This window comes from Trichoderma evansii (assembly GCF_050947405.1).
Source record: "Trichoderma evansii strain SZMC 28006 chromosome Unknown GGI43scaffold_6, whole genome shotgun sequence".
NCBI lineage: Eukaryota > Fungi > Ascomycota > Sordariomycetes > Hypocreales > Hypocreaceae > Trichoderma > Trichoderma evansii.
Window position 1 is genome coordinate 1,046,733 of NW_028145200.1, and position 13,733 is coordinate 1,060,465.

General features: G+C 44.9%; 5 protein-coding genes across 5 annotated transcripts; 3 read left to right on the top strand and 2 right to left on the bottom strand.

Moving 5' to 3' along the window:
- The first annotated feature begins 1 nt into the window (after position 1).
- GGI43DRAFT_334584 (uncharacterized protein) lies at positions 2 to 1,840 on the top strand. Its single transcript, XM_083202025.1, has 2 exons — positions 2 to 585; positions 647 to 1,840. Exons 1-2 carry the CDS (start codon positions 345 to 347, stop codon positions 1,738 to 1,740), a joined length of 1,335 nt encoding a protein of 444 aa, XP_083062212.1. The 5' UTR covers positions 2 to 344; the 3' UTR covers positions 1,741 to 1,840.
- A 341-nt stretch (positions 1,841 to 2,181) lies between these two features.
- On the top strand, positions 2,182 to 3,343 carry GGI43DRAFT_334582 (uncharacterized protein). The gene has a single exon (XM_083202024.1). It carries the CDS (start codon positions 2,551 to 2,553, stop codon positions 3,172 to 3,174), a length of 624 nt encoding a protein of 207 aa, XP_083062213.1. The 5' UTR covers positions 2,182 to 2,550; the 3' UTR covers positions 3,175 to 3,343.
- Positions 3,344 to 3,712: 369 nt separating this feature from the next.
- Positions 3,713 to 5,160, bottom strand: GGI43DRAFT_401403 (TauD/TfdA dioxygenase family protein; the record flags this gene model as incomplete). Its single annotated transcript, XM_083205569.1, has 4 exons — positions 4,829 to 5,160; positions 4,427 to 4,768; positions 4,001 to 4,375; positions 3,713 to 3,946 (listed from the first exon to the last, which is right to left on the bottom strand). Coding segments are annotated over exons 1-4 (1,085 nt in total), but the record flags the coding sequence as incomplete, so codon positions are not given.
- A 1,595-nt stretch (positions 5,161 to 6,755) lies between these two features.
- On the top strand, positions 6,756 to 9,102 carry GGI43DRAFT_433211 (MFS general substrate transporter; the record flags this gene model as incomplete). Its single annotated transcript, XM_083209704.1, has 10 exons — positions 6,756 to 6,911; positions 6,968 to 7,023; positions 7,088 to 7,278; positions 7,338 to 7,555; positions 7,606 to 7,779; positions 7,843 to 8,069; positions 8,135 to 8,271; positions 8,325 to 8,504; positions 8,573 to 8,701; positions 8,757 to 9,102. 10 exons carry the CDS (start codon positions 6,756 to 6,758, stop codon positions 8,969 to 8,971), a joined length of 1,683 nt encoding a protein of 560 aa, XP_083062215.1. The 3' UTR covers positions 8,972 to 9,102.
- Positions 9,103 to 9,127: 25 nt separating this feature from the next.
- Positions 9,128 to 12,716, bottom strand: GGI43DRAFT_401411 (glycosyltransferase family 90 protein). Its single transcript, XM_083205570.1, has 4 exons — positions 12,291 to 12,716; positions 12,139 to 12,197; positions 11,787 to 12,076; positions 9,128 to 11,723 (listed from the first exon to the last, which is right to left on the bottom strand). Exons 1-4 carry the CDS (start codon positions 12,323 to 12,325, stop codon positions 9,183 to 9,185), a joined length of 2,925 nt encoding a protein of 974 aa, XP_083062216.1. The 5' UTR covers positions 12,326 to 12,716; the 3' UTR covers positions 9,128 to 9,182.
- Positions 12,717 to 13,733: the final 1,017 nt, after the last annotated feature.

The window sequence follows — 13,733 nt, forward strand, 5'->3', positions numbered from 1 at the left end:
TGCCCCTCGTTAGGCCGCAGCGGCCTTTCAGAGGCCAAATTTATCAGAGTAACTATGCTGTGAACAGCCGATTTCATGCTAATGTAGGAAGTATCAAGCGTTGGCCCAATAGCGCGGCCGATTGCGCCTCAGCGCATTTGATAGCTCAAATATTGAAGCTATGGGTCGCCCAAAAGCGGCATTTACATGATTCAGTTCTTGTCGGCCTCCCAACGTCTATCAAAAGTGAGGGAAGTGATGGAGGGACATAAATTTTGCTGTTGTACTCGATCTCAATTGTTCCCTTTGATAGTGTAAGCTTAGAGCCGAGATTTCTTCTTTATTAATACGTCAACATCTGAACCATGTCCTATCATAGAGGACGGCGCGGCCGAGGAAACTCCTGGAGTGCCAGACCTAAAAATCCCAATGGTCAATTGGAAGAAACGCCATTTCCTCCTCTCGGAGACTTGATAGAAGCTATTGATGCGAAAAGCTTTGAGAATACTGACGGCGATGAATGCACCCATTTTGGAATCAAAGATGTTGAACTTATAGCATCATATAACTGGGTTGATCAAAAGGCTCCAAAAATAATTGTTCCTGGTATGTATGCATTATCTTGTTCCATAAAAGGCGCAAAATGTCTAATTCCAACGTATAATAGGTCGTCCACCTCTTTGGAAACCACTAATCGATCATCCAAAGCTTCAAGAAGATAATGGCGTGTATTATCGCGATCACAATTCAACCTTCTTCCCAAAGCATCCCCTTGAGCCCGCGATCATTTCGGTCATGAAGATGCACCCAGACTCATTTGACATAGATGTTGTCTGCTGTAATAGTACTCTTGGAAACCTTTCGCGTTTTGTTCGAGGAGTTGAGGGCACTTTTCGCATGCTTGTCGAAGTTGTGGGCAAAACTGTCCATCTAGTGCGAAGGGAAAATTCTCCAAACGAGCAAATGATAGGAGTCAGAGGCTATGGACATGCTTTCCCAGAGGCTTATACCACATGGGCGCGTGACGTCCAGCCGTCCAAATCGCATCACAGAATTGTCAGATGTCGGTTTGGAAAGCTTGATTTGCTGATGCGGCAGAGTTCAGATGGCTACATTGACGAAGATAAAGATAAAAGCCCATCAACTGCTACGCCATCTGCAACTGTCGATGAAGACATAGTCAACCTTCTGGGAGATCTCTCTATAGAGCCGTCGCGTACCCAATCGACTAAAATTGGACAGCTTGAAGTAGTCGATGGCGGTGAGCTAATTCCACAGTCATCTGCTTTTGATCTAAAGACTCGCTCAATAAAGGTTGTCGACAGAGACACTCTTGGGGAGGAATTGCCGCGCTTGTGGGTTATGCAAATTCCAAATTTTATACTTGCGCATCACAAATATGGAACCTTTTGCAATATTGAAGTTTCTAATATCCGAGATGATATTGAAAACTGGGAAAAATCTCATCAAGCGGATTTACGTTGTCTAAGCGCTCTTCTGCATCGCATAATTACAACGGCGTTGGAGATGGAAGGCACCTTACTTGAAATTGTTAGAGTACAAGGAGGCAACTTGGAGATTCGAAAACGCCTTCCCGATGTAAGTGTAGCATTTTCAGCGGAGGTGAAAGAAAAGTGGTCGAAATGGCTTGGAGACAATGATGAAGACACTGAGGAGATTGATGATGATAGCGATAGCGGCAGCGGCGACTTTACTGAATGTAATGAGGAATGCGGGTACTGTGGCAAATGCAGCTCATGATCTTATTCAAAATCTTAGCAGATAGCTTGAATTGCTATTTTCATTCCGATCGGATTTTTCGTTTGACAATCGCTTTTCGCAATTTTGTTATTCGCTAGAATCGGCATTGAGTATGAGCAAGGCACAACAGGATCAACGGTCCTCAACCATGTAGTCGTAATATTGCAAATTGATCATTAATGCTGATCAATCCGGAGACATGGAGAACGAGTATATGAAGCCTTCGGTCTTACACCTCGCGATTGAGAGAATAAACGCGAAGTCGGATATCCACATTCGCCGAGATTCTTTATATCCTATTTCATTATTTGGCTTCTTAGAAGAGTCTTATGCTGAGTCCTTCTCAACTCTTAACTAGTTAGAGCTTTTTTAAGACTGATTAGCAATTAGCAAATAAGCATCGGTCCAGGTGGGCAAGGTGGGATAGTGCGAGCTGAAGGGGAGGCGAGGATGAGTAATCGGCCACTCCGCATCTAAAGAAGCACGAACTGAAGAGCGAGGGCGAATTGGAGCGAGCCTTCGGTTCATTGGCTAACGCGTCGAGAAGATCGCAACTACTATAGATTTTTGCTTACTTCATTAAATCGAAATCTAAGCTTAACTTGGCATACCGTATCCACAGGCGAATAGGCGTCGGGCGACGTCTGACTGGACACTATAGCCTCTAGTGCTTCATAAGGCTATATACCTACATGTATAATAATGGCCTCAAGCCTCCGTTCAACAGATTGCATTCGACAACAAATAACCATTTCAAAGTCTCCTGCACAGCAACTACTTTTTTAAGAAAAAGAAAGAAAGAAAGAAAATATGGCAGCATTGAAAAATCACGAAGAGATTCTGGAAGCCGCTTTTCGCGACCCCCAAAACACCGCCATCAACCTGGAGCCCTCCAATGTGAACAAAGTCATCAAGAGCGGGGCATATGATGCTGATCCAGATTTGCATTACACGAAAACCCAGCTGTGGGACATGGAATACAATAAAGCGCATAACCCAGGAAAATACTTGCGTCACATCTTGCGACCAGGAAGTGTTCGCATCTTCAATGTACAAAAGGATGGTCCGAGAGAGACATTCATCCGCGTAACAGACCAAGCAACATGGGTGGACCCTTCCAAGTACAGCACAATCATTGAGCAAGTCTTCATAGACAACGAAAGGCAGCGAGCGTTCTTCATTGGTATCCCAGAAGTCGAAGATCCAGAGGGCAAGAAGATTGTTACTGGACAGCAGGTGCTTTTCCATGTCGAGCACTCTGCGACTGGAACTGAAGACGAGCCGCTCAATGTTTGGCGTATTGTCCACTTAGACAAAGATGAAGATGGAAAGATAAAGGAGGCATTTGCGAAGATGGGAGCTTCACCGTACCTCAGAGAATTTAACGAAGTCTATATTCGTGAAGATCTGGGCAAGAAGCTGGACCGAATTTAATGCACGCATATCACCTGCAAGGCATGTGGCAGTGGATCATATACCCAAGTCTTTAAAAATGAGAGATATTCAGCATATATATACCGGGCGGTTAGTGCTACTTTGCATGTTATTTCGGTATTTAGCCTAGCATGCTTCATTTAGGAATGGCAACCTATTTCACGACTCACTTATCTGATGCTTTGATTTTCAAATTACTTGTTTATAATTGCTCTCGAACCTCATGGTATATGTGCATTCACATTACATTTAATCTATTTAGCTATGGAGTATCAATTTTGAGAGACGCCCACTAAGATTTTGAGAGTGAGAAAGGTAAGGTGAGTGGAGCACGTTTTAAATTTTGAGTCCCCCTTTGAAGTCCATTGCGTATACTTAAGACACACTAACTTAAGTGATTAATACTAGGCCGTATAAGCTTATGTATCTCAAGAGGATATGAGTTCCACAGCTGCAGCCACTCATTGGTGGAAGTAGCTTATAAACAATCTTATAGGGCAGCCGGAGAGCAAATGCAAGCAGATAAAGCCTATCGGATTATTAATCCAGTTTATTGCTTTCAGTTTATTATTTAGAATATTTATTTATTGAATTAATCGCTACATAATTAGATTTTATTTAGCTTGCCTGCTCAATGCCTCCCGGCGGGAAGTGCTGTTGGGGTCAAAGTAGGGTCTCTCGCCTACACCAACAGCTCGGTTACCAAAGCGCTCACCCAAGCCTGTATAATCGTAGGTCGCAGTGTGGAACACACTTCGGTTATCCCAGATAGCTGATAAAATACGTTAGATTGCAACTCAAGTAAACTATATGGGACGATACATACCGATGTCATTAGGGTTCTGCCAGCGGAATCGCACTTGCAGATCATGGCCATCATGAACAAGGTCCAAGAACCACTGTCGCAGTTTGTTGCTCTCATCTTCGGTTAATCCGTTGATATGCTTGACATGGCCGCCAACGGGGAAGATACTCTTCCATCCAGTGACAGGGTTGGTTCGCACAACGGGGTGAATGGCCTTGAGTTCAGTGCCAATGTTTTCGGGGGCACCACGAGGCTTGCTGTACAGCTCAAAGCCACCACGAGCAGCGATTTCGTTAAATGAGGGTGTTTGGAAGGTAGCAGTCAGAGATTCAAGGAACTTCTGATAAGGCTCGCTAATGCGGTCATAGATTTCATAACCAGAAGCCCAAAGGGTATCTATATCATGATTAGAATCACTGTAGAGCAAAGGAAAGCGAGCTCACTTACCACCTCCAGTTGGTGGAAGTTTAGTAAGGCGAAGAGAGGTGTAGTCGGCTGGAGCAGGCTCAAAAGCGATATCGCTGTGCCAGCTGGCAGCCTTCTGCTTCTTGGGGCTAAGCTCTCCTGCACCAGTCTGCTTGTAGAACTGATCGAATTGAACTGAGCTGATCGTGCTAATCTCGGGATCGGTGCCACCAAGCTCCCGTTCGTTGTTCAAAACAGGGTGAATGTGCAAGCTAGATGTGGCAGGACGTCCGGTCAGCCTGCCAAGTCTAAGAATCAGCTCCTTCTGGAGTTCGTTGGTGAGGTTGTCTTGGGCACGGAAGAAGACAACGCCACGCTGTGAAACTATAAAGTGTTAGATGAAACGTTTAAACTTTGACTATGTTCCTGTCAAAAGTGGCTTACTAGTGACAGCGAGGTCCCGGATAAGCTCATCGGAGTTGGGAGCATTCAGCCACTCTACAAGATTGGCCTTGGGGAATTCACGGCCGATGACTGGGGTGATATCAAAGGACTCATATTGATCCAATGTGCCAGCAAGGGGGATAGGCTGCTGAGCCTTTGTCTGTATGGGCAACTCATGAACAATAGCAGGTGCTTCAACTGCTGCGGGAGCCATTATTGCTGTTGTGATTGGATAATTATGAAAGGCAGTAAAGTCTCAATATCGGTCGCCAATTTAATCGGTTAACAATAACGAAACTTCGGGTCACACAATGTCGCTTTGGGACACAACGAACACTTATATGCTAATTTTCGCATCTCATCATCTTTTTTTAGATGGCACTACATTTGAGTCATACCGAAATCAACACCCTTTGATACCAGTACCATTATCCTTGTTGAAATGATCACGTTTCTAAGCCATCTTTTAGCCGTATTCACCCAAGCAGCTATAAATTGACGCGTTATTGTACGACATCGGCTGCCAAATTGCGTCAGTGAGGGGAGAGAGCTTCACCAACAGTCCTCGCTACATATAGCCTTGCGGATTTAGGGATCTCGGCCATTACAACATCAGACTTGTAAAGCATGCGATTGGAGGATTCAGTCGGGTCCTCGGTGCAAACAGGCCGTTCACAAGCAACGCGTTCAGTTGCATTGCATGGGCATCTGGCTCCAGTCGGAGTAAAATCATCTCTTTGGGTTAGAACTTGTGCATCCCCAAGGCCAAGTGCCGGAACCTCGCAGACTAGCCGCGTCTCCAAAGCGACGGCGCGGGCGTCTCAAAACTAGGAGATATCGCACCATCCAATAATCACAAATAGACTTTCTTCAGGATGTGACGAATTCAAGCATAATCAGCTGCGCTCTTCGGACGCGGGGGTGCTGCAGATAGCACCCCTCAACTTGCAAAATCACATCAACTTTTCATGGAAGCACGACAGCGAGCATGGCCAATTATTAGCAGTAGGCCGTCTACATGTAGACAAGGGTCTCTGTTATGGAAGTCGCATGCGGCATGTCGCCTTCAGAGGGATAAAATCTTCCCGGTATCCCTATCTTGGCCGTCCGTATAATTCTCTCGAATTGCGTGCTTCGGTCGCGCTTTTGGGGGGTTGAGGATGTGCGTTTTGCCGCTTGTTGAAAGGATCGAGGTGGTGATTGCGTGATTGCGGCCGCCACTCGCACAATGAAACATCGCAGATAAGGTGCATTATCCTGCGCAGCGCTGGGATATGTCAGCTTTGGGGAAAAAAGACAATAGGGGGATTTAACCCAAATTTTGGAAAGGATAGGAAGCAATTGATGTGAAAGAATTAGATGTTCTAATTATAGGTAGTCAGTTCATCGTGTCGAGGCTATCAGCCAAAACACCAAATTCCACAATAGAGGGACAATCGTTCAATTAGAAAATATAGTGTATAAAAGTTTGGGCTAAAAACCCACTTGATAAGAATGATGCTGCCAAAAGCCTGTATCTCAATACGCGTGCGCACATGCATGATCTCATTCCCCAGAGTAACGATCTGAAAAGGCTGGAGACCAGGGCCGGGTCACAGGTCATCTCAGATATTGCTCGCCCTAACTGCCAGCCGCTTATTGATACCCCAGATAGCATATCCCAGTAGCAAACATTCTAGATTCTATCGAGTCTAGTCCTCTCGTCGTAATCGCTTGGGTTGTTCTCATCATACCCAGCCGGACCTACCACGGACACGATGTCGTTTCTTGGCTTGTTGCGTGCGATCGCCACAATCAGACATCAAGGCAGATTTTATGGTTGCATTGCTATATAATCAATCTAGAACAAATAATCCACGATGTCTAAATACTCGTCGGAGTTACTTTCATTTTTCTTCAAGCTCTTTCAACCTTCACAGCCGGCACAATGGCGACTGTACTTGCTAAAGGCTTGAAAGACCCGTCTTCTGTCTCGACTGTCTCGCTAGACAGCATTTCTCCACCGCTTGGAGCTCCCATAACTGAAAGAAAGTCATGGTTTAAGAAGGGGTCACCAATTGATAAAGATGCCATTGCAACCCAGGTTTGTAATTGTTCAATCAGTACTTTGATGCAGCTGTACTGACTTAGAGGGGGTAGCTTAGCGTTTTTGATGATCCTGATACGGCAGAAAAGTACCAGCCAAGAGCAGATTGGTGAGACGATACATCTTTACGTTTGTACAACTTGATTCTTATTTACTAATCTAAAATTCTATAGGGAAAATGTTCACCGATTCGATCCCAGTTTCAGATGGACTTGGCGTGAAGAACTGAGTCTCATTCGGAAGATTGACTGGTATATCACGTTCTGGGCATGCATTATGTTCATGGCTCTCGAACTTGACCGTTCCAATCTTTCACAAGCTCTTACGGATAATTTTCTTACCGATCTTCACATGACAACTAATGGTATGCTCGACCACACTCCTATACATCCAAGAGTTATGCTGACACACCCCGGCTTTAAGACTACAATCTTGGTAACACTGTATTCAAGCTGTCCTTCCTTATCGCAGAACTCCCATCGCAATTAGTTTCGAAATGGATGGGCCCCGATCGATGGATTCCAATGCAGATGTGCATCTGGAGCATCATCGCAGGCGCACAGTTTTGGTTGTCTGGTAGATCATCGTTCCTTGCTACGCGAGCCTTGCTTGGAATTATCCAAGGTGGATTTATTCCAGATGTAAGCTTTATACCACTAGCATGAAAACATGGTTGCTAATCATGGCACAGATCATTTTGTACCTTTCATACTTCTACAAGCATGCAGAACTATCAATCCGGCTTGGCTTCTTTTGGACTGCTCTAAGCTTGGCAGATATCATCTCAGCATTGCTCGCGTATGGGCTGTTACACATGCGAGGTATTGCAGGAAAGGCTGGATGGCGATGGCTTTTCCTTATTGAAGTAGGCACTCAGACAATATTTCCCAGCACTCGCTTTACTACGTGTACTAACGAACAATGTTAGGGCCTTCTGACTCTTGTTGTTGGACTCTTCGCTTGGGTGCTCATGCCTCCCGGCCCTTGCCAGACAGCCAGTTGGTTTAGAGGCAAAAATGGGTGGTTTAATGAACGAGAAGAGAAAATCATCGTCAACCGAGTAATTCGCGAAGATCCTGGCAAGAGTTCCATGCATAATCGCGAACCCGTCACACCGAGATTGCTATGGCAAAGTCTTAAAGACTATGATCTTTGGTTAGTCGTAACTTCCAAAACGGGGTTAAATATCGCTTGGCTAATAATATCCACTGGCGTAATAGGCCGATTTACATACTTGGGCTCGTATTCCAAATTCCTGCTACACCACCCGCGAATTATCTTACTCTTGCGCTCAAGGGACTGGGTTTCGACACTTTCCAGACCAATTTACTTACCATTCCATCGACGGTATTACATGGTATGATCCCTCTGAATATCTGGAGAAACGTTCTCTTATTGACTTCCCCCTAGTGTTCACAATGTTGGGCCTCACATATTTCGCCGAAGCTGTCAACGAGCTTACTCTGACTGCCTTATTTGGTCAAATATGGGTGCTCCCCTTCTTAATCTATCTCAATGTCACAAACAGCCAAGAAGTCAATAAATGGGTATTCTGGGTGGTAGTTTCGCTGCTCCTGGCATATCCAAATGGTAAGCTCATCCTAGCTCAGGAACAAACACTCTTTTTGTCAGTTATGGCTTCTAATGCCCAAGCGCAGCCCATCCAATTCAAGTCGCCTGGAACTCTCGCAATTCTAATGCGGTTAGGCTTCGAACTGTTTCAGCCGCGTGCTATAACATGTTTGTGCAAGCTGGAGGAATTATTTCTGCCAATATTTACCAAGCCAGTAAGCTTCTCTTCCACCATCTCAAACTTATTTTTAGCCAGCTAAATTTTGATAGGTGATGCCCCTCGCTACGTCCGTGGCAATCGCGCGCTTCTCGGCATTAACTGTATGAATATAGCTATTTATCTTCTCACGAAGGTGTATTTCATGGCTCGTAACCGCTACCGCGAGAAGAAATGGGCAGCCATGTCGGAGAGTGAGCGACTGAATTATCTCGCTACGACGACTGACGAAGGAAACAAGAGGCTTGACTTCCGATTCCAACATTAGATATTCTCTAGATATGTCATTAGACTTTGATTGGTCTGGGGTCATATGATTATACTTTCGGTTTGATGGCTATTTTGGAATTATTTGGGCGCGATTTCGTTGTTTTTCTCGGTGCGGGATTTTGTATTTCTGGTACGACGGCGTGGAGTATCGGCGTTGCGTAAAAAATCAAGGATCAGTTCTCTCGCTATATAATACTCGGTCTAATTATCTATATTGCAAAACCAAGATGCTCTCTTTCATCATGTGTTACTCTTCCCCATTCTAACAGCAAGCGGAACATATAAATCTGCATATCCTCTTTTCTCAGCGCTTTGCGTGTCCAATCTCTACTTTGCTCAGCAATTGTCTTTGCCATATACGGCCCTTCGCCATTCTTATCATTAAAACCTCCACTAAAAAACTCGAAAACAGACCAAAGGCCCGAGCCGAGCCTCAAGTCTACGGGGATGTAATGGTGCCACTCTTGAAGTCGTTCATCATACCAAGTGCGAAAGACAGCAGCGCGATAGGACAAACTGCAGCTCTCTAAAAAGGCGAGAAAGCGACCGCTGAAGCCTGCGCCGTCCATGTCCATCAAATGTCGGAATCGCCAGTTTTCTTCAAATGGAACGTTGGGAGATAGCTGGTTGATGTCCGTCCCAGCTGAATCTTTGCCCATTGCTGCAAGGCCCCATTTCTGATAAATCTCCGATTCAACGGCACATCCCCTCCCAGTGCATTTTGATACTTCGGTAAAAGAGACATTGACACTCATTGGAGACTTTGAGCCCGAAGACAGCAATGATACAGTCTTCTCATAAGCTTCGTGCACAAATCTTGGCCGTAAAAACCCCGACCATTGTCCATGAGCCGAGAAGCCATCTGATCGCGACCCACGCCAGAATAGACCATTCACTTTCTCCTCCCACGCCACGCCGCTACCCTCTTTAAAAGCGCTTTTCTCATCAAAATTCCACGGAGATGGAATCAAAATGTCTGAGAAGCCACCAACACGTGCTTGACTGAATATGGGGAGGAAGATCTTTGTGCCCACCATGGCAGACGGTCCGTTGAGAAACCCATCCAAATACGCGGCATCTGGCTGATGGCAAAGATCATGAGCGAGTGATACGTTTGCCAACAATGCACCGCTGTCCGTCAATACGGAGTGCGGACTTATGCAGCTAACGCAGATTTTATTCCAATCCCACCATCGCCTAGAATTCAAAGCAGTATTTGGCGGACACGAGGGAGCAACGTAATCGTAAAAGATTGGCTTCCCGTTATCTTCCGTGAAATTGGGATCGATGAAATCTCTTCCATTATTTGACCATCGAGGCACTGAGTCTGGGAAATCTTTGGGCCATGGGGATTGTGAAAATTGACTACTGGGCCAACCTTTTTCTTTTTGGCTTTTTACTGCATCTCTATTTTTTCGGGCGTTGGCTTTCAGCTGCTCCATTTGTTCGAAAGGAATTGCCACGCGACACTCATCAGCTAGATTTATGGCTATATCCATATCAGGCAACCATTGAGCGAAAGGCTCGATCATCTTTTGGATAGAGTCAGTCATCCAGTGATGCGACCCTGGTATATGTGGTGACTGCTCCACGGACCCATTCCTAATGCGCATGCCGCCCATCTCAGAGCTTGCAAATGCGAAGAGCTTGGTGGTCTTATCGCGTATCTGCGCGGCATCTAATCCCCAGAATGGGAGTAGGTCGTTGTTAATTTGGTCGAAGCTATCAATGACGGCAGATTCATGTGCGCTTGCAAACTCATACCATTTGTCAAAGTTTGGTGGAGGCTGGATGCCATATCTCTTCGTGTATTCATTCACAGCATCAGCCAATGACAAGCTCATTGCAGCTTGCGATTCCCATATAGTTGCTTGTGCTGACGCTTCTGCAACAAGTGAATTGATGGCCACGTCAATTGAAACCGTAGACGAATGCCTGAAGAAGAGGAGCCAACCTACTGTTCCCAAAGCAAGGAACGCAAATCCGGTCCTGCAGATGATAAGCCAATGGAAGAGTGTTCGTGTCGTAGCAGAATATTCACCATGGTGAATACGAATGGCAAGATCCCATAAGGGCACAGCGACGATAATCACAAGAATCATGTGCTTCGTAAGCGCATCATAAGACGAGGGGGGTAGAAGCAGAACGGCCCTCGAGATTGTTATCTGTGAGCCCATAAATGCCGCAGTTGTCACCAGTAGAGCAAGACATGTTGGGTGTAAAAAAGACAGCAGTGATATACTGGACAATATCGCAATGGTTGCTAACAATGCGTCAATCGCAAAATCTCGGTTTTCAAGAGCTCGAAACCGGAGTGCCATGGCAACATCCCATTCAGAATGCCAGGAGAGAAAGGAGAACAATAACATGATACTCCCTGAGCTCACAAATGAGAGTTTACTCATGAATGCAGTTATATCAACTCCATCTTCCATTGCTGCACGGGCCAGATGAGATGTGCGACTTATAATGGCAGCGCCGAGCACGCCATTGAGCACCTGGATCAGAGGAATGAAACGCTCCCATCGCCATCCAATAGGACAAATGGTGCCAGTGGCAATGATAGAGCTTTCTTCAGATGAAATTACAAATAAAGGCCAAAATATGGCGAGAAAGGTGAATATAATTTGCGATTTCGATGGTAATGACCACTTTGACTGTCGCGTGTTGAAGGTGCCATGTGATGATCCCGAGGGGTTGAAGAGTGGCTCTAGTGCATCTATTATAAAGGTGAATAAAGGTAGAAATGCCTGCATGAAATGTCAAGTTTAAGTAAATCCAGATTGACGCGTGATATTTCATAAAAAGCTTACCTCTATACCAGGACGAGAACATTGTGTAGTTTTGAGGACCGCCCAGTATAGCCATGTCCGCAATCCTATGCACAATAGAAGGAAAGGGAAAGACGGACGCAGATGCCGAAAATTTTCCAGCCCGATTCTCACATACTTGGCGACTGTATTTGTGGGTTGATTCGAACTCTTATGGTTTACAATGACTGTGAGGGATTGATAGCCACCTCGACGACTCCAATAATACGAAGACGCCAGCAAAGAGATTCCAGTGAGCAGAAGGGAGATGACTGAGAAGAGTACAGGGCGTTCTAACAGCTTATTAGATTTGCCTCTTCATCTTTGACGAAAGTAGATAAATTGCGTTACATACCGAAAGAAGCACTAGTATAATATCTAGCAGAAAGGAAGTAAGTGGATAAAGATAGGCATCTTTAAAAGTATCAGTATGTACCATAAATCCAACTAACGCAAGCTATAGTGCCATAGAAATTTTGAACACTTTGAACTCTTTCTTATGCTTACATCAACGCCACTGGGTGGGACTCAGCGCCGCGCATCTTGAGTGAAAAGGGAAGAAAAGCTGCGAATGTCGACCGTAAACCACATCAACGGACATACACATGTATCTGTGTATCTTCAACACCTCTCAAGCTACGGTTCCATGAATCTCAAGATTCTTGTTTATACCTGAGGATGTGCAAGAGTAGGTTCCCAGCCCTTGAAAATCTGTCCGCGCCACCTGTTCGAATCCGCCAGGATCATCACATATTAACGCCCGCTCATAAGCCGTGTCAGGATTAGTCATGGCTTGGCAGAAAGCAACAGAGTGGCTATACATGAAATTGGTTTGCAGTTTTTGTTGTGGCTATGCCATAAAGCATGGTTATTTGGTTTCGTCGGATAGGCGCATATATTCATATATTTATGTAGGGTCTCATATTCAAGTCCCTCCCTCCCCCCCCCCCCTTTTTTTTTTAAAACTATTTTTTGGTATTAAGGAGCAAACATTCTATCCGATTATATCATAATCTCGATATAATCCTCCTATCTCAATCCCAATTGTTGGTTCAAAGTTGGAAGAATTCGTTGTTCAAACGCCGTTTGAAGCATGAAATCTCCACCTCACTGCCTACTAACAGACTTGCACAGCCCATCTGAAAAATCTGATATTTGCCGATGTACCTTAACTACCCGTAAGTGCTCCGCCACTCTTACGTACCAAGGACTTTATCGATACGACTTGGTAATTGGAAGTGGAACCAACGTTTTGATCAAACCGCAAGAGGTACCCGAAGATGCGCGTCATTTAATACCAGGGATACATAGATACCTAGTAGTTAATGAGATTACGGGAATAAGCGTTTAGGCTACATCCGTGACTATTTCTCAGGAATAGATATAAACAAGTTCCATCAATGAGAGCGCTTGCACGGCGCTTTATACTAAATAATATAGAGGGCATCTCCGCTCGCAGAATTAGGAAAGTATAGATCATATACGGAGTATCTGTTCGATTAACAATAAATTAATAATTCACTGCGCCGTGTCTGCGAACCAATCTCAAGGGAAGACTTCAAAACTGCCCCAAGTCAGGCGGTAGCCCATCTCTTGGCTCAGCCTCCCACATCATTGCCGATGATTTTGAACAAGGAGGTTTCCCTTTTCAATCTAACCTCGTATACGAAAACAAGGAAACCGGCATGTATAGTTATTTATTTTTCCGCCAATGGCAATGGCACATACTTGAGAAATAGTCATGGGTGAAGCAAACATGATATTTAGCGAAAAGGCTAAACAGCGATATATGAATATCTTAGAAAGAAGTATATGCGGTTTTGTAGCTAGCGTAATGGATTATTTGCTTTCCTAGTGGTATTTGAGATGAACTTGCAAATATCCGGGTGTCTACACGAAATGTGCGTTCTCAGAACAGATTAGCAGCACTAAGGGAAAAAGGGAATACAA